Raw genomic sequence first — 19809 nt, 5'->3', positions numbered from 1 at the left:
CAGGAGGTGTTCATCTATGAATGACTGACTGCCTGTTTACTGTTCATGGAGGTGGGTGACAGCAGAGGATCTCCAGCAGCTCCGCTCACTGACTATTGCTCCTGTGTGGAAGCACAGGCATGATAGTTGTTGGGATAGATGTCAGGCAGACTGGCGTAACTGCAGGGGATGCGGTTGCACCCGGGCCCAGAAGCCTTAGGGGGCCCATAAGGCCTCTCTTCTCTATATAGGGAACCCAGTACTATGAATAAAGCATTATAGTTGGGGACCCTGTTACAGGTTTTGCATCGGGGCCCAGGAGCCTTAGGGGGCCCATAAGGCCTTTCTTTTCCATATAGGGAGCCCAGTACTATGAATAAAGCATTATAGTTGGGAGCCCTGTTACATGTTTTGCATTGGGGCCCAGGAGCTTCAAGTTACGCCTCTGGGTAGTTGTCCCGTGTGACGGTACCTTAAGGAGGTTCCTCCGAATGGGAGGTGTCCTCTGAAATCAGTAGAAACCCCAAAAAGTTACTTTTCCCTGCTCCCTTTCTTAGGCCACTCTTACACACACCGCTTTTTACTGCAATTAGCGTGTCTGTGCTATTTTTCAGGTTTTTCATGTTTTTTAAACGCACCCCATCACCCGTCACAATGATGGGGTGCGTTAAAAAGCGCCGTCAAACGCTGTTACATGCAGTCAAAAATGCAGCTCGAAATCACGGTGAAATGCTGCAGTTCCGAACGGCGTATAACTGAATGCATGTGTGAGAGTGGCGATAACGTGATGCAGTTGGATAAAGGGAATTAGAAAATATTTGATAATAGAGCTCAGACAAGACAGCATCCAATAATACCAGAACATATAGGGCTCCGTTTCCTCTTATGTCCTGGCGTCTGTTTGTAAGAGGGACGTACAACGTGGTCTGTCAGTTTTACGGTATTTTCGGTGGCATCTTCCATTTCCTATAGAAAAGCCTATACTAAACTGCCAGAAAAAAAACTCTACGGCTTGCTACAATTGCAAAAGTGTCACTGACAAAAAAAAATTCACTGTTTATTAGTTTATTCAGTGCATTTTATAATCACCTATTAACATACAACTAAGAAAAGGCTGAGGTATAAACTCCTGGAAAAGTGACAATAAAAACGTGGGCTTTTCCCCCCAAAAAGCTGTGTGAAAAAACATCCTAAAGTGAAACCTAAGTGTTACAAAACATTATATTCTGATCTTAATTCCCACTCCTAGACCCCTTTCAGATGAGCGTATTTTTACGCTGTATTTGGGCCAGGTTTTACGGACTGTAGTACGAAGGTTGTGTAAATCTATGTGTCTATTCACAAGGCTGCAGCATGTGCTACTTATGGCCCAATGCCCACAGACGGATTATTGCTGCAGAATTTTGCAGCAATGTCCGTCCATAGACGTGCCATGTTAAAAGATTCTTCCCTGCCCATGAGAGGAAATCAAACGCGATTTTCAGCTCGCGGGGGAGAATCGCAGAATGTTCTATTCTGTGCGGAAAATCGTATAGACGGCTTCCATTGCATTCAATGGAAGCCGTCCGTCCCATCGGCAAGTCGCCACGAATCCGCGTAATCGCTGGCGCAACGGCAGCGTCATGCGCTACACTGCACATGTGCGTCAGCCGAGACTCTCACCGCAGATCCTGACAGGTGAGTATAGTGTGTCTCTGGGCGGAAGTAGGTTTGATTCCGCTGCGAAATGTCGCATTCGGAATCTGACCCGGGCCGTGGGCATGAGGCCTGTGTCTGTTTTTGCATTAAATTGTATCATTCTCCACTGTATTTGGCCTGTAGAAATCAAATCAATGACTGCAAATAAAGAGGCAAAAATAGATCAACTACTGATGACATACGGCTGCAATGTTATCTGTAACACGGCTGCAATGTTATCTGTAACACGTCCGTATTATGGAACCGTTTTGCATGCATGTGACAATACATATGTCTGAATCTGGCTTTAGGCTTATTTCACATGAGCATTCTGTTTTCCATTGTTTGGCTCTATTCTCATAGCAGGATAACAGAAGAACAGAAGTGCCAGATTTGGCACATTCTGGACTCAGTCAGTACCGAACGGACCCAATTGGCAATAATGGAGTTTTTCCGGTTTTAGGCATGCAGGCAGAAATTTTCCCCATTAAAATAGTGCAGCATGCTGAACTATTTCGTCCAGGTTTTCATGCCAGATCTGCACACTCTGGCACTTATGTGAACATAGCCTTACGGTCTCGTTACACAGAACGACTGTCGGGCACATTAGTGCCTGACAGCCATCCCAGTGACTATACCACTCCTGTGCCTTTACATAGGAGCAATAGCTGTCCAGTAAATATAGGCGGAGTGCGCCAGAGATCTCTTTTCCGACCGCTTGCCTTCATTCACAGTAAACAAGCAGTCGCTCAAAGATTGAGTGGCTCCTATTTACATAGGCCAACAGTTTTAAGTGATCGCCCTGTGTAAAGGGAGTTGGAGTCCTTTCGTTTTATCTCAACTAAAAACCAAGTGACTGTTGGCCGTGTAAACAGGAACTGCTCAATCTTTGAGCGACTGCCTGTTTATTGTGAATGGAGGCGAGCGGGTCAGAAGAGTTCTCCAGCACACTCTACTTCCATTCACAGAACGATTATCGCTACTGTGTAGAACCACAAGAGCGATAGCCCCCGGGGCGGCCGTCAGGTCTAACGCGCCTGACAGCAGTCCCATGTAAAGAGACCTTTAGAAATGTATTTTCAGGCTCTGGCCATCAGCTTTCTCCTGCACAATGAGATTCTGGGTTATGGTGTAACATCCCATATTGTGCTAATAGTATTACCGCCCATTACATTACAGTTGGAAAAAATGGCCGATAATGTTATTCATGACAATTACACTCCACCTGCAGTTTTTACAATTTGGCAATATCTCTACTATTGTATTATAATCCATTTATTATGTTAGCTATAGCAGACCTCAGGGCTGAACAAATCACACAAGTCAGGTAACTCAGTCCTGACAATATGGGTATTGTTTCCACGTCTGCTCTTCGTAGGTCTAACTACACTTGGCCTTACTGTAGAAATCCTCGTTTGGTCCTGCAGAGCTTAGGTGAATGAAAAGGCTCTGTGTGAAACATTCAGAGAAACAGCTACTGGAATAACTTCTGATTACAGATGTAACAATGAGCGATCCGTGTACATGACTGATCTAAACTGCTTGTATATATTTCCAATGTACACTGAATGGCCCCTTTATTAGAGCCCCCGGCCCTTTCATGATTGGCACTTTTTCTGTCTGTAAATTCTCCCCGTGACCCCGGAGTGCAGCATAAAATCTTGTGACAAGTTTTCCTTGGATCAGTTTTCAGTGTGAATCCACATTAGATGGAAAAATCCAGAAATCCAAGCGACTTCTAACTAGGCCGGGTCATCGGTGCTAGACTAGCCGAGGTCTCACTGCCAACCAGGTGGGGTTTTCCCATGTACTAATGCGAAGAGTATACCAAGAGTCTGTGATGGAGGAAAACATCCAGCGAAAAGGGATCATGCGGATGGAAACAACATGTCACCGAAAGGGGTCAGAGGAGGATGTCAGGAATTGTCCTGATTAATAGGTGCTGCACAGTCAAGTAAATGGCAGCTACATGCAACGCTGGATCTCCAACTAATGTGACTGAACACACAACTCGCCGTTCTTTAGCACAGATGGGCTATAACAGCAGACGACCAGTTACAGCTCTATTGTGTCTAAGAGAAACAGAAAAGCGAGACTCCAGCGGGCAAAAGAGCATAAAAATTGTATCACTGAGCGGCGGAAAAACATCTCCTGGTCAGATGAATCCAGATTTCAGTTGCATGGTGCTGATGGGAGGTCAGAATTTGGCGCAAACAGCATGAATCGATGACCCCTTCCTGTCAGCTGGTCAGAACATGTCAGCACCTCCGTCTAATCTTCGGCAACTACAAAAATCTTCCTGTCCGCAGGGGCCGATATTCCTGCAGAACGATTTCGTCTCCCAGTAGAATCTACACCACAATGATTTGCTGTGCTTCTGAAGACCAAATGAGGGTCAGCACACTACTAGATGGGGTCTCTAATAAAGTGGCCAGTAAAGGGAACTTGTCTTAAACTATAAGCACGATAAACTAAGTTATGGTGCTTATAGTTTAGGTGACAGGCTGTCCAGGGAGTCGTGTCTCATACTCAACCAGTACCCCCTTTCTTGGGGTATTTTCCGGCAAAGTAAAGCACAGTCAGCGTGACTCTGTTCAGATGCATTTCCATTCATCTCCATGGGAGTGCGCACAGTCTTCGGAAGAGTCATGCTGACTTTGGGCACCGCAGGAACGGGGCGCTGAGTGAGTATGAAAAAAGGTTTCCCTGACTCCCCATCGCCTAAATTCTAAGCACCATAACTTGGGCTACGGTGCTAATAGTTAATGCCAGGTTCCCATTAATCGTACAGTATACTGGTCACACAATGACCTTAGACACAGAAATAGTCCCGTCCAAAGGACAACCTCTCTCTAGGATCTGGTCTGACACCTGAAATGCAGGGTGAAATATCCATTCATTAAACACACAGGAAAAACACTGTAATCTTGGAGAGCAGGTAGGTTGGGTGGAGGCCAATGTCATCATCCTGTTACGGCATTGTCTGCCTCTCAAGCCCAGCAAGATAGTTAATAGGACTGGAAATAGAGATTGTTATTCTGTTTCATCCGATGTTGATCATAACCTATACTGGAATTAGGCTCCAATGACAATTTTTTGTTAAATGTACAATAAAAGGTATCATGTAGACTTTCACTTCTACATTAGGGAGCAATTTCCTAATGTATACCTATTTGTCCAATTACTCCAATAGAAGTAGGAGCAATTTACCTGAGATCAAGTGCAAGGAATCAAATTCCCTGTGGCTGCTTTCCCTGGCGCCATCCACAGACTACAGGTGCTATTTTTGGCAGTCGAGAGAGGAGAGGGCTGTCATGATGTTCCACAACATCCCCCTCGTTCCCCCTCTCTATATATTGGAACAGACATCTGACGGGACACGGCTGTTACCATCTTTAGAATTATTCCTTTTATATGTGACTAACGGGATAAAATTACAGACTCTGCCGTCTGATATTTTATAAGACCACAATGTCTAGTTAAAGAGGACCTGTTGGGGTGACAACAGGTACTGAATGTTCTCTGCCTCCTGATAGAGTGGGCCCAATGTACGGGTAATAAAACATTCTCCTCGCTCCACCCTTGCCCCCCACTATTGCCCCACAGGAGGTCTCTGTCCTCCCCGAGCTCGCCTTAGGACACCTGTGTTACAGTTTGACAGGCACTAATACTCACCTAATCCAGCAGGCTTACACGTGGTCTCCGCTTCCAGCGCCAGCAGTCATATGCCTGTCTAAGCATGTGACCACTAAGGCCAATCGCTGGCCTCAATGCATACAAAAGCCGGTGATTGGCCAGAGCACTCACAAGGTTAGATAGACACGTGACTGCAGAACCCGAAAGGGAACAGAGACTGCAAGCACTGGAGCGGTGGGCCACAGGAGAAGGGAGTATAAAATTTGCTTCTCAATACTTTTTTTGTTGTATCCATGTACATGTAAGTTACCAATTCTTTAGAATCGGGGAAACCCATTGGGCGCCTAAACACGGGCGGATTTGTATTGTGGAATCAGGAGTGGTCATCCGCCTCTGGACTTCGCAGCAAATACCACCCATAGCATGCTATGGCGAAGTGCGATTTCCTCTACAGGAGTGGAAATAGATTGCGATTTTCCTGCTCCCAGAGCAGTCAATGGAAGTCGACTGACCCGCGGCCCTTCTGCAATTATCATTGCAGAAAGGTTGCGGGATCCACGCCATCGAGTTTCATATGCGATAGAGGATTGAAAGTGTTTTCCATTGACATCTATGGGAAACCCAACGTCGCACTCCCATGCACATCTCACAGCATGAGAGAGCCATGCAATGCATAAAAGGTCCCATTGAAATCAATGGGTGATGTGTTCCGAGGAACCGGAAGAGATCGGACATGCAAGGATTTTTTTCCCGCACTTCATCACTCATGTGTATGGCTCCATTCAAAAGAATGGGGTTCTTCTTCGTGTGGGATTTGTGCATCTCGCAACGCACAAATCTTACACGAATTTCTCAGGCTTGTGAAACCAGCCTTATACTCGATTAGCGATCAAATGATTGCAAGTTTAAATGAGTAAAAAAAAGTTTTATTAATTGATAAAAAATATAAAACGTACTAAAAGGTTTAAAAACTGCTGTGTCCTATATTTATAATAAAATAAAAAACATTATTTATCTCGCATGGTGAACATCATCAGAAAGAAAAATACACAATGTCAGAATTGCACTCTTTTTGGTCACCCGGTCTCCGAGAAAAAAAAATTAATAAATTCAGATCAAAAAACGTTATAGGAACTACAAAATGGTACCAATAGAAACTACAGGACGTCCCACAAAAAATGCGCCCTCGCACAACTATATCGATGGGAAAGTAAAAAAAGAAAAGTTAGAATTTTTTTATGCTTTTCATTACATTATATGGTACACTAAATACTAACACTAAAAAAATACAACTCATCCCGCAAAAAGAAGCCCTCAAACAGCAACTTCTATGGAAAAGAAAAAAAAAAGAAAATTTTTTGAAAGTGGGGAAAAAAAAACTGAAAAAAGGAAATGGGGGCAGCATAATTAAGGGGTTAAAAATTCAATAGTAAATATTATTTATAATCTATAAGGCCCCCTGTCAACGGATGTGATTTCGTCGGCGAATCACGCCATCTGAAGCTTTCAATAGCGTTGCCATGGAAAGCGCCGGCCCCGTGTCTGCGAACGGAGAATCACTGAGATTCTCCGCTTGCGGCCGGCAATTCGCAGCATGCTGCAAATTGTCCTGATTCTACGCGGTCAGCCTATCTGTCAGATAGGCTGACCAGCGGAGAATTGTCTGCCGGCTCCTGCTCCTGGGCATCAGCTCCCAGAACGCCCGTGGACAGGGGGCCTAAGCTTATGATTCACTTTAACGGTCATCTGTGGGTCGTCAGTCCTCTCTTATTAGGGTTCCACGACAATTAGTTGATAACATAGTGTCCTGCTGCTGGGACCCCTAGACACCAACTGTAATCTGTGATGGAAACCAGCAGCAAGCATTCAGTTCTACGCAGCGCCACCACAGGAAAAAGGAAGCATTACAAGATTCCTACTGAAATCAATGGGCTGTCTGTGTAATGTACAGACGTGATCCCCCAGAGAGGCTCTTTGAAGCTGTTCTCCCTCCTGGCTAATAGATGAGAATGTATTCTGATTGGAGAGACTCTTCATTAACTCCTAATTATTGCGAACGGGCTCCCTAAACCCGACAAACCCTTTGGTGACCATCTTATCATAAACTACAATGCAATGAACAAGAAGCATTGAGTTTCAGTTATGTTTCCGAGTTCAGTCATGGGGAAGGTCTTTTGCCCCACTGATAGACGTCATGTAGAGGTAACTTTTGGCTCCTTGGCAGCTCTAGAACATCCAGTCCTGGGAAGTGATCCAACTTGAATTTTTACTTTCACAGAAGTTCAAGGGCCACAGTTTGTAAGTGTCTATTGTGCTTCTATTGTTCAAATCTCACCTTGCGTAAACCATCTATATATCTGCACCTGGATTAGAGGAATTCTTCACAGGTATCCCTACCTACTCTGTGTTATTGATTCTAGATAGTCTGAGTGAACATGAAACATGAAAAAATACACCTCATCCCGCGAAAAGAAGCCCTCAAACAGCGACGTCTGCAATAGAAATACAAAGATATGTTCCAAATTACATAATAAGCATACAGAAATATGCTAGTAATTAATACCTTAGTGACTACTAGAGACGAGTGAGTAGTGCCTTAGTCGAGTATCACCCGCTCGTGTATAAAGATTCGGCTGCCGGCGCGGGTGACAGGTGAGTTGCGGCGGTGAGCAGGGGGGAGCGAGGGATCTCCCCTTCGTTCCTCCCCGCTCTCCCCCACCGCTCCCCGCCGTCACCCGAATCTTTAGACACGAGCAGGCAGATACTCGACTAAGGCACTACTCACTCGTCTCTAGTGACCACCAATATGCATTTTTTATGCACTTTACTAAAGGGCTTTAACCAGCACATACATCTTTGTAAAGCCGCCTGCACACGAATGGATTTTTGCTGCGGAATCCACAGCGTGGGTCCGTACCGCGGGTCATCAGCACAAATCGTTCATAGCATGCTAAGGGGAAATCGCTTTTTCCTGCACACTCGCGGAAACCAATTGCAGTTTCCACAAGTGAAAAAAAAAAAATCACAGCATGCTCCATTTTTGCTCAGATTCTGCGCGGACGGCTTACACTGAAGTCAATGGAAGCCGTCCGATCCATGGCCCTGCTGTGTGCAGGCGGCCTTAGGCGGTGGCTTCAGTGACTACTGACTGCCAGGCTCCTACTCCAACAGCCAGGAACAGAAAAACCTCAGATCCTGGCAGTTTAATACCCTACATGCCGCAATCAATAGCAATGGCTGCAAGTAAGCCGTTCACTAATCAGAAACCCTGTAGTGTGATCACAAGGTACCGATGGCTTCCCAAGGCAAAGGCCTACATGTCTGCTATGTGACTAAGCCCCGCCTCCCACAAAGTCTAATAAGCTGTTGTCATAGGCTTAGTAGACTTTAAATACGAGTTTTGCAGTCGCATGTTTTATTTTTGTTAGATGCAAGTATTTTGCGCGTTTAAGATTCCTTCATGTGAACGCTTCTATAGGAAACCATTGTCTCTAATAGATGTGATCTTTTCCCGTGCCTATAATGCGCTAAAAGCACGCTCGTGTGAAAGAGGCCTAAGGACCATTATGGCATCCTCATGTCACTTTGTAAACGGACCCAGTTTAGGTCATAGGAACAGTATACAGCACGTGCCGTTAAATCGCGTGAATGAAGAAATGACGTGATCAAGTCATGAGCTTAATTAGTGTTTTCTCGTCCATTCACACAGCTGGGTGCGATGTATTCGCGAAAAAATACGCCGCAGCCCGGAATACCCTCGCTCGGCATAAATCCTCGGAATGACTTCAAATGCCTAAATAGAAGCACCTGTAAGCGTTTCCCTGCTTTGGACACAGCTAAACTGCCTCCCCCTCCCTATTTTTCCAGCTCCCATAGGAGTCTATGGAAGCCGCCGGCGTACATCGGTCAAAAGATACAGCCAGAGCTACCGGAGTCGGCAGCATATGCGCTATTTTGCCCAACGGGGCGATTGTTTGGAATCCAATACCTCAGATGGTCGCGATTTTCGGCTGGCGTGAAAACACGGCTAAATAGCCACGTAAAATTTGTCTATAAAATATGAGGCATAGTCATAGTTTCTGCCACGGCTGTGGAGGCAGAATCCATGTGTGAAATTCCACTTCGGATTCCGCCATGTGAACATATCCTTACTGAGATCCTTTTTTTCATGTTACATTGGCTCATGCAATATTTTTTTTCTCCCACTTTAAAGGGCTTTTCCAGAACTTCAATACTGATGACCTAACCTCATGACCCCTAGCACTCAAGATCCCCAAGTGGCCGTGGAACTCTGGTGATTGGCTCTGTCACTTCATTGATACAAGGTGCAGCGCTGTACATTTCATAGCGGCTATGCCTGGTACTGCAGCTCAATCCCAATCATCTGAATGGGATTGGATTGTTCTCAGGCCCATGTGACCAATGAGAGTGACATCACAAGCCTGAGAAGAGAGGACAGTGCTCACCCTCTGATGCAGCCTCTTCAGTCAGCTGATCGCTAGGGGTAATGAATTGGGGATCGCCACTGATCAGATATTGAAACCTATCCTGAGGATCAATCCTTCCCCCTTCCTTCTTTTCATCCATGTCTGTTCCCCTGCTTGAACTTGATGACCATGTATAGTTTTTTATAACCCCAAGTTAGGCTCAGTTTACATCAGCGTTATATTTTCCATTGTTCTGTTCCATTTTCAGACCAGAAAAATAGAAATAAATGGATCCACCTTAAGGCCCCCTGAGGTGGAATATCATTAGCAGTGAGCCTATCTAATAGGCTCACCGCAGAGAATTGTGGCAATTGCCGTGATTTAAATCCCGCGAGTGGAGAATATGCTTTCCATATTAATCCTATGAAAAGCTTCACAGAGTGTGATAAATTGCCCGCGGATCATCACCCGTAAACAGGCAGCCTAAGGCCTCATGTCCACTTGAAAAATACAATCCGCGCAGAATCTGCCGCGGATTTCTGCGGCAGATTCCGCGCGTATTTGCTTTAAATGGTATTTTTTTGCATGCAGATATCCGCACACATTGCTATCAATGTGATAGCAAAGTTGCTGATCCGCGCGGAATCCGCAGCAGAATAGAGCATGCCGAGTTTTTTCTCCCGTGTGTGAAAGACGCAATTCTTTTAAAATGCCATCCACGGGTGCAAAAATCAATTTAATGGACCGCGGATGGCCAATGATCCCCTATGGGCAAAATCTGCTGCAATTCCATTTAGCTAGTGGACATGAGGCCTAAGTCCAACTGATGTCAACGGGGGGGAAAAAAATCATCTCTGTTCCCTTCAGTTTGTTTCAGTTTCGCCATTTTGTGGATGGAGAAAATAATACATTCTGCAGCGCTATTTCTACTATTCAAAACAATAGAACCGCGACTAAAGGGACAATTTAATCTTTTTTTAACACTGAAGTTAATGGGAAACGGATGCAAACGGGATGGTTTCTGTTCCTATTCATATTTATTCCATTTAACAGATCAGTTTTCTCATCTGAACATGTGCAGAATATAAGCGACGGATCCCCCAAAAACTGATGAGAAACAGAAGCTTCACGAAAGAAAAGGGAGATCAAAGTGTCCATTTTTTTTTAAGGGACCGTCAAACGTTTCTGTTAAAAATGGAGACATTGTTTCTGTTATGTTTCAGCTTCTAATCAGTTTACTTTAATTTTATAATGGATCTGTTAAAAACTGATAGATAACGCTGATGTTAATGGAGTCCAACTATAAACAGTGCGGGTTAGTAAAACTTTTAAAGATATTTTCAACTCCCCAATCCTGCACGAGCAGTGCATGCCACAGTACACTCGCTGTACTACAGTACCTGCAGATAGGCATATTCACAAGCTACTTTGTTTCCAGGTACAGACTGGACCTCAGGGGAACAGGTGAATCCCCTGGTGGAGCCTATGCCAGAGAGGGCTCCAACTCCCCAATCCTGCACGAGCAGTGCATGCCACAGTACACTCGCTGTACTACAGTACCTGCAGATAGGCATATTCACAAGCTACTTTGTTAAAGGGAACCTGTTATCACCTTTAGCCTTATAAACTACGTTATGGGGCCGAAAGATGATGGAACAAGGAGTCCAGGGAGTGGTGTTTCATACTCGCTAGGCGCCCATTCCAGCAGTGTTTCCCTGCAACATTGCACACGCACAGCATGACTCTTTTCAGCTGGTTCTGTGTATGTGCTCTCCCATATAGATGAATGGGACAGAACATGCACAGAGTCACGCTGTGTGCGTGCAGCAGCTTTGCGGGGACACAACACTGTAACGGGGTACCCTGTGAGTATGAAACACCCCTCCGCAGACTCCTTGCTTCATCATCTTTGTGCCCAATAACCTAGTTTATGAGGATAAAAGAGGATGACAGGTTCCCTTTAAGGGTGGGGTCACACAAATATCACATTGGTATCCAGTTTTAGCGCAAATTGACATGGTTTTCAAATTTATTGCTAGTGGCCATATGGTTAAATAGGTAAAACTGCTTTTCACCTGCAAAAGCATGCAACCATTAAAAATCTATTTAAAAACTGACATTTTATGATAAAACGTCATGCTGGCCCAGTTTCCGGTCGTACTGTGGCTATTCTGTGTGACCTTGTCCTTTAAAGGATATGCCATGAATGCAACCTCTGGGAATGAATGGGAGTCAACTGATTCCCACTTAGGGTGAATGCACACCGGCGGATTTGAATCGCGGAATCCGGAGCCGGCGACCGCCTCTGGATTCCTGCAGCATATACTGCCCATAACATGCTATGCCAAAGTGATTCTTCATGCACATGAGCAGAAAGCAATTGCGGTTTCCGCTCGTATATGATGCTTTATTGTCCTGTGGTGCCCGCAGGAAAAGCAGGAGTTTAAAAATAAAATAACTGTACTGCGCATGTCTGAGAGCCAGACGTGTGGAACATCCGCAGTCCAGATGAGGATCAAGAAAGCAGGTACGCGCAGACGCCTCTGCTACCAGGGCCGGAACGCGTCAGCTGCACATTTGCTAACCACACAAACTATAATATTTACATGTAGCTATATAGTGGGTCCCATGAATACGTTTTACTGGTGGTTCCTGGGCACCCCATTCTAGTAGTGCAACACTTTATTGTGGAATTTAGGTGCAGATCCGTGCCATTCATTCACAGCGGAATAAAGCCACAACAGATTCTCCACATTTCATTCACTGCAATGAGCTGCATGAAATCCACAGCTATTTAGTCCTCCTGCACACTGCAGAGCCGGATTCTGCATGCAGAATCCCGCAGCGGAATCCGGCTCTGGCAGCAGCGGCTTCCCCACGTACCTGCTCTGTCGCACACCCGGCGGCTTGCTTTTGCATATGCACAGTACAAGTTTCTTTTTTCCAACACTTCTTTCCCACGCCGTCGCTAGGCATCAACACGGAATCCGCAACCAGTTCGCAATAGCTGTGGGTCGGATGTCTTCCATTGACTTCAATAGAAGTTGTCCGTGCAGAATCCACGTAAAAATGGAGCATGCTGCGATTTTTCCGCCGCAAGCGGAAATCGCAATTGATTTCCACTCGTTTGGAGGAAGCAGCGGATCTCCATAGTAAGTAATGGGCAGTATTTGCTGCAGATTCACAGTGCAGACGCCGACTGCGGATTCCGCAGCACATATACTGCTGTGAGCAGGAGCCCTAACACACTAAAATTTGTAACAAAGTCATGCGTGAATTTTATTGCAGGTTTTGGTGCCAGATTTGAGTACAAATAATATATAACTTACACTGTGTGAAAGGGGCTTTATGGAGCAAAAGATTTTCATCTTGCCCAGAAATTCACTGACCACAAGCAAAAGAGGTAAAAACTGACAGCCAACCACTATAATAATATGGCACATAGATACGACACCTCCTGCTGTCTCTTCAAGAAATTACCGATTGTACAAATCAACTTTTTATATTAAAGGGGTTGTCTTGCGAAATCAAGTGGGGTTATACACTTCTGTATGGCCATATTAATGCACTTTGTAATATACATCGTGCATTAAATATGAGCCATACAGAAGTTATTTACTTACCTGCTCCGTTGCTATCGTCCCTGTCGCCATGGATCCGTCTAAATTCGCCGGCAGCTTGCTTTTTTAGACGCGCTTGCGCAGTCCGTTCTTCTCCTTTCAGCACGAGCCGCTTCAGTGTGCTCCCAGCTACAGCTCTTCTGCGCATGCGCAGACGAGCTGTCACTGCTCGGGAGCGCGCTGGAGCGGCCATTCTGTACCATCCTCTGTTAGAGGAAGGTGCAGAAACTGGAGCCGCCCAGCTGTCCCGCCGTCCAGCTGTCCTGAGAAGCCGCCCAGGTAAGTGATGGGTCGGGGGTGATGTGTCACTAACAGGTGAAGGTCCCGGGCCACAGCGGTAGGCCCCGGAGCCCAGCGCTAGGTTCCGGAGCCCAGCGCTGGGCTCCGGGGCCTACCGCTGGGCCGAGGGGCCTTCGTCTGTTGTCAGGGTCTAGCGCGGGGGGGGCCGGGGCGTAGCGCTGGGGAGCCGGGGGCTAGCGCTGGGGAGCCGGGGGCTAGCACCGGTTACCTGCTGCCTGGCGGTGGGTGACTGGTCGGCGGCGTTCAATCCCGGGGTCCGGTCGGCGGCTGCGGGGCGTCTGGTTGTCAGGGAGACACAGCTGGTAGCGTCTCGGGAGCGCGCACGTCGGGCTACAGCAAGCGACGGGAAAAGAGCCGGCGGCCATCTTGGGGAAACTTTTATAAGTTGCTGAAACGCTGGAACGGTAAGTACAAACCAGCTAGAAAAGTCATTTACAGGGGGGCTTAGTAATGTTTGCTTAATTAGGGGGACTGGGCAAAAAAAAAAAAATCACTGCTTCCTCGAGACAACCCTTTTAAGCTTTTAAAGAATTTTGGTTGATTTTAATTTTTGAACTATACTTTAAACAAACCCTAAAATCTCCCACACTGAGCCTTCTGCAATGATTGTCAGTGTTTATTATGCTTGATAAAGGCGTTTGTTAATGCCGTAACGCGTTGCATATGGAGTTTGGATGTTTTTTTATTTATTTATTTTTGTTTTTTTAAAAGAGACGTTGATCACCTCTTATTTCTATATGTAAATAAAATTCCCTTCTTGGACTTGGTTTATCCGGAGTTTGTGGAGAACGAGACAATTCCTAAAGTAGCGCAGAAAAAGTTTTTTTTTTACTTTTTTCACTACACTAAGCCTTATAATAGTCTTATAACTTCCTGTTCTGTAGAGAAAACTTCCCAGGATTACACTCAAAGGTGACACATATTATATATACGGCGTATAAGACGACTTTTGAACCCCGAAAAATCTGCTCTGCAGTCGGGGGTCGTCTTATGCGCCGGTAATACAAAAAAAAAAAAAGTGTAAAAAAAAAAAAATTTATTACTCACCTCCCACGGCGTTCTGTCGCGCTCCGGCAGGATGTCGCTCGCTCCGGCAGGCTGTCGCTCGCTCCTCGTCCCCGGCGCAGCATAGCTTTCTGAATGCGGGGCTTGAAATCCCCGCTTCCAGAAAGCTAATACACACGCCGGCAGCCATGACAGCATTGAATGGCTGTGATTGGCTAAAGCACACGTGGCTTCAGCCAATCACACTATTCAATGACATCATTGAATGGCTGTGATTGGCTGAAGGCGCACGTGTTAGCAATCACACCCATTCAATGATGTCATTGAATAGTGTGATTGGCTGAAGCCACGTGTGCTTTAGCCAATCACAGCCATTCAATGATGTCATGGCTGCCGGCGTGTGTATTAGCTTTCTGGAAGCGGGGATTTCAAGCCCCGCATTCAGAAAGCTATGCTGCGCCGGGGACGAGGAGCGAGCGACAGCCTGCCGGAGCGAGCGACATCCTGCCGGAGCGCGACAGAACGCCGTGGGAGGTGAGTAATGAATTTTTTTTTTTTCTCCACTGTATACCGGCGTATAAGGTGACAGTTGGGGGGTCGTCTTATACGCCCCGTCGCCTTATACGCCGGTATATACGGTATATATTATATATATATATATATCAGTCAAAAGAAATATGGCCGCTCCCGTAGTCACATACAGATAATGAAATTTTTTAAAAAATCTACTATCAGAAAATAAATATGGTTTAAATCAGTAAGAAAATCTAAGTGATACATTCACTTTAATGCCATTCGCAGCAATTTTTATAGCTTTTCCGTGCACTTTGTGAGTTGACATGTGGATAAATACATGTCTGCTGCCCTGGCTTAGCCCCTTAGTGACCAGGCTTTTTTGCTTTTTCCCATTTTTGTTTTTTCCTACTCCCTTATCCATCGACGTCGCTGTATGAGGGCTTGTCTTTTGCGGGACGAGTTGTATTTTTCAATGGCACTATTTATTGTACCATATAATGTACTGAAAAACTTTTTAAAAATTCTTAGCGGAGAGAAATGGAAAAAAAAAACGACATTCCACCATCTTTCGGTGCGTCCTGTTTCTACGGTGCACAAACTGCAACAAAAACGACCTGATATTTTTATTCTATGGGTCAGTACGATTACTATGATACCAAACCTGTATAGTTTTTTTTTGCTGTAGTACTTGTATTTTTTTTTTAAGATATTTAATTTTTTTCAGTTATTTTCTGCTGTCATTTTGTGCGCGCAATAACTTTTTTATTTTCGTAGTTGTGCAAGGACTCAATTTTTGCGGGATGTCCTGTAGTTTCCGATAGTATCAATTTGAAATACATACAACTTTTTGATCACTTTTTATTGCATTTTTTCTGGAAGACAGGGTAACTAAAAAAGTGTATTTCTGGCGTTCTTTATTTTTTTTTTCGGACGACGTTCACCGTGTAGGAAAAATAATGCACTACTTTAATAGATCTGACTTTTACGGACGCGGCGATATCAAATACATATTTTTATTTTATGTTTTAGATTTTTTAATAAGATATGGCAAAAGGGGGGCGATTTAAACTTTTAGAACTTTTTTTTTTTAACTTTACTTTGAAGTCCCCCTGGGGGACTTTAACATGCGATGCTTTGATCGCTCCTGCAGTATGACGTAATGCTATAGCATTACGTCATACTGCTTTTTTACAGGCAGTCTATGAAGCCACCCTGTGTGGATGGCTTGATAGGCAGTCTGCTAAGGCAGCCCTGGGGCCATTCATTAGACCCCTGGCTGCCATGACACCTGCACGGATCCCCCGATCTCACCGCGGGGGGCCATGCGGGACCCCCAAACAGCGTTCGGGGCATTTAAAGGTTTAATAGCCGCGATCGGCCGATCGCGGCTATTGCCCGCGGGTGTCAGCTGTAATAGCGGCGCTACCTCCCTCCATACACGTCCTGCAGCTGCAGGACGTAAAAACACTATAGGGTGGTCACTAAGGGGTTAAAGACTACCTGCACTTTCACTTCGGAGCACTCCTTTTCCATCAGCTGTTTTCCTCTCCTTCCAGTAGCTGAAGACGACCCCATACAGTGCTACATAAGCGCTATATGGGATTGTCTTCAGCTGCTAGAAGGAGACAAAAACAGCCAGCGGAGCAGGAGCACTCCGAGGTGCAGGTTTTACTTAGGATGTCTTCACATGAGCGTATATACACAGCTATATACCTGTGTAAATACAATGGCCATCAGAATGAATGCATTGGATTTACGCAGGTATATAACTGCGTATATACGCTCATCTGAATAAAGCCTTAAGCTTTAAACCCCAATGCTTTTATGTAGGACTGCTTTGTTGCCACTCACTCAAACGCTTATCAATCCTGTAGAAGCAGGGTTTGGGTGGTAGTCCATGGGATGGCTGTCAGGTGCCCATGCGCTCGATAGTCGCCCCATATAAAGGCACCTTAAGGATCAGTGTCCCATATACTAACGGTAGGACAATCCCAGCCCAGATAGGACATGTTTAGACGTTACCAATACAATCTGTCTTTCGTGTTGGTGACGATTGTAAGACAAGAGCTGTAAGAACTGGGGAAGGAACCTGGTTGAGACACAACTGAGCGCTCTTTGTGACCTTGTACAAGTCACTTTTGCTTCTACCATCCAGACAACGAAATGCTGTAAGCTCGACGGAGCAGGTATATATTAGGATAATTATGGTTAGTAATAATAATCTCTCTGCGGTTTTAGCTGATACAATCAGAGAACATTAACTGACATTCTTCGGTCATGAAGCTTGCAATTTACAAGATTACATCACGGTACAAATGACAAAGGCATAAATTAATGACTTAGACGTTTCCTCTACCGATGAGTGAACTTATGCTGACACGTCCATTGCATTGCACTAGCTAAGCTGTTTTTTCTCAGCTTTTACAAAAGACAAGATGGTTGGGTTTTCTGGGATCGGTAGTAAAATGTCTGAAAAGAGTCACAGGTTGCCTAGACCCAACTACAAAGACCAGGGACAAACTTTTAGCACACTTTCACAAACTCATTACAAAGTTAAAGTGGCCTTCTGGTTTCAAGACACATTTCTGTCCCAGGACCGGACGGTTGATAGAATATATTACCTGTACTTGTTCCTTTCGGCTGTCCCTCCGTTCTCCAGTTCCGAGTCCCATTTTCTGACCGCCAAGGTGACTGCCACCATTTTCTAACTACACTATGCACTGCTCTGTGATTGGCCAGTACTGATCCCACAAGCTGCACTGACCAATTCCAGAGCAGGTATAGTGCAGCTGGTAATCCTAACACTACCAGTGCGACTACAGGGGATTACGTAGTATAAAGATGGCAGCGGCCATGTTGGCCACAAGAATACTGGTGGAAAGGAGGTACAGGCGAGAAAAGTACAGGTAATATAGCCCCTCCACAATCTGGTCCCAGGACAGAATTTTGTCCAGAAAACAGAGGGTTATTTTAAAGGTGTATTTAAAGTTCTAATAAAAAATTTGGTAAGAGCTGCAAATTGTTAAAATAACAAACTATGGTATAGCTACCGCTCTGATTGCCACTGATCCGGCACCACCGCCTCCATCCTTACCATCGGTCTTTTTTTTTTTTTTTTTAATAAAACACCGGTGGTGACAAGTGTGTATCCACACTTGACCGCTTCAGCCAATCAATAGCCTAGTGGTACCGAGCGGTAAACTGCTGAGGCCGGTAACTGTGTATACGGAATGTGACTGTAAACACAGACTGGCAGTGAGGACAGGAGGGGCGCTGCAGGACTGTCGAGGGATCAGAGTAGCAAGTATACTGCAGTTTCTCATTATTAACTATTTGTTGCCATGTCCAAAATTTCTTTAGAACTTGGAAAACCCCTTTAAAAACTATGCAGTAACACCGACAAATGTAGATAATGACATTCACAACTCTTCCTAGGCTATGGCTTACAAATAACACCTGCCCCCATATATTCTAGTAGGACGGGATGTTGCTTCTTTGTAATGAATCCAGGTGTATGGCAACAAAGTTGCATATTTTTACATATGTCAGTGTCCACTCACCCAGGAGTAGCAGTCGGTGTATCTGTTTGTATGCCCTTTTCTCTGCCTTTAACATGTCGTCAATAATTCTGCTCCTTTTCTTATCCGCCTTCTGCTGGTTTCGCAGTTTGGAAGCATCTGTGTCAGTATTACATCCATCATCGTTACCTCCAGTCCCAGTATCGCTCGTACAGGAAAGTGCATGGTCTCCTAACAGCCTGGGCCTGAGGCTGGAACACATCCCCATAATGATGCAGCTGAGGGACAGAGTTGTGGAAGAAAAAGTTTTAATATCCAATAGCCAACATAATCCCAATAAGAGAGCGTGCACCCCAGAGGTAGCAGTGTGCAGTTCTCCTTGTCCCACTCCCTTACCGTATTCCAGTGCTTTCCTGCTCTCAGCCTCCCGGACACACTGTCCCTCTCCCTCCCTCCCTATTTCTCTCTCTCTCACTGTTAATTTGTTTGAGAAGCAAAGGAGAAACATACTCTTTAGTGCCACGTGACTAGAGAGCACCCTGTTTACCGTAATGTTTAGAAACTCAGGTCCCAGCAAGGGAATCCAGGTGATCAAACGTACAGAACGAAGTGGAAACTTTGCGCTTCACCTTTCTGATCCCACAAGAAATACAGCAAGGAAGATTGATGTCCAATATCAGGTAAACACTAATGAGAGCGGAGCAACAAGATCAAAGCACTGCCTTGAAATTATTATAACGCCCGTAAGGGGCCTTAAATATGTGGTGATTATAATGTAAACAGAAAAAAAACAGCAAATGTTTCCAATCATTGTCCAATGCAACATATGCAGCGATTGTATGAGCTTGTGTGTCGTTGATCAAACCTTTTAGAATGACCTAAATGTTATCATTAGAGATGAGCGAGCGTACTCGGAAAAGCACTACTCGCTCGAGTAATTGGCTTTATCCGAGTATCGCTGTGCTCGGGTCTGAAGATTCGGGTGCCGGCACGGAGCGGGGAGCTGCAGGGGAGAGCGGGGAGGAACGGAGGGGAGATCTTTCTCTCCCTCTCTCCCACCCGCTCTGCCCTGCTCCCCGCTGCGACTCACCTGTCAGCCGCAGCGGCACCCGAATCTTCAGACCCGAGCAC

General features: G+C 45.3%; 1 protein-coding gene across 2 annotated transcripts in view; it reads right to left on the bottom strand.

Annotated features, from left to right (window-relative positions):
• Nucleotides 1-19185, bottom strand: part of GNAS (GNAS complex locus) — a 193026-nt gene extending 173841 nt beyond the window's left edge. For both annotated transcript variants that reach the window (XM_066587231.1, XM_066587233.1), the window contains exons 1-2: nucleotides 19075-19185; nucleotides 18721-18956 (exon numbers count right to left, since the gene is read on the bottom strand). In XM_066587231.1, the coding sequence (XP_066443328.1) occupies nucleotides 18721-18946 (226 nt within the window). In that variant the 5' untranslated portion in view covers nucleotides 18947-18956; nucleotides 19075-19185. The remainder of the gene's footprint in view (nucleotides 1-18720; nucleotides 18957-19074) is intronic.
• Nucleotides 19186-19809: the final 624 nt, after the last annotated feature.

Source organism: Eleutherodactylus coqui, chromosome 13 (assembly GCF_035609145.1).
Source record: "Eleutherodactylus coqui strain aEleCoq1 chromosome 13, aEleCoq1.hap1, whole genome shotgun sequence".
Lineage (NCBI taxonomy): Eukaryota > Metazoa > Chordata > Amphibia > Anura > Eleutherodactylidae > Eleutherodactylus > Eleutherodactylus coqui.
The sequence above is the reverse complement of the archived record's forward strand: the minus strand, read 5'-3'. Positions and strand labels throughout refer to the sequence as shown.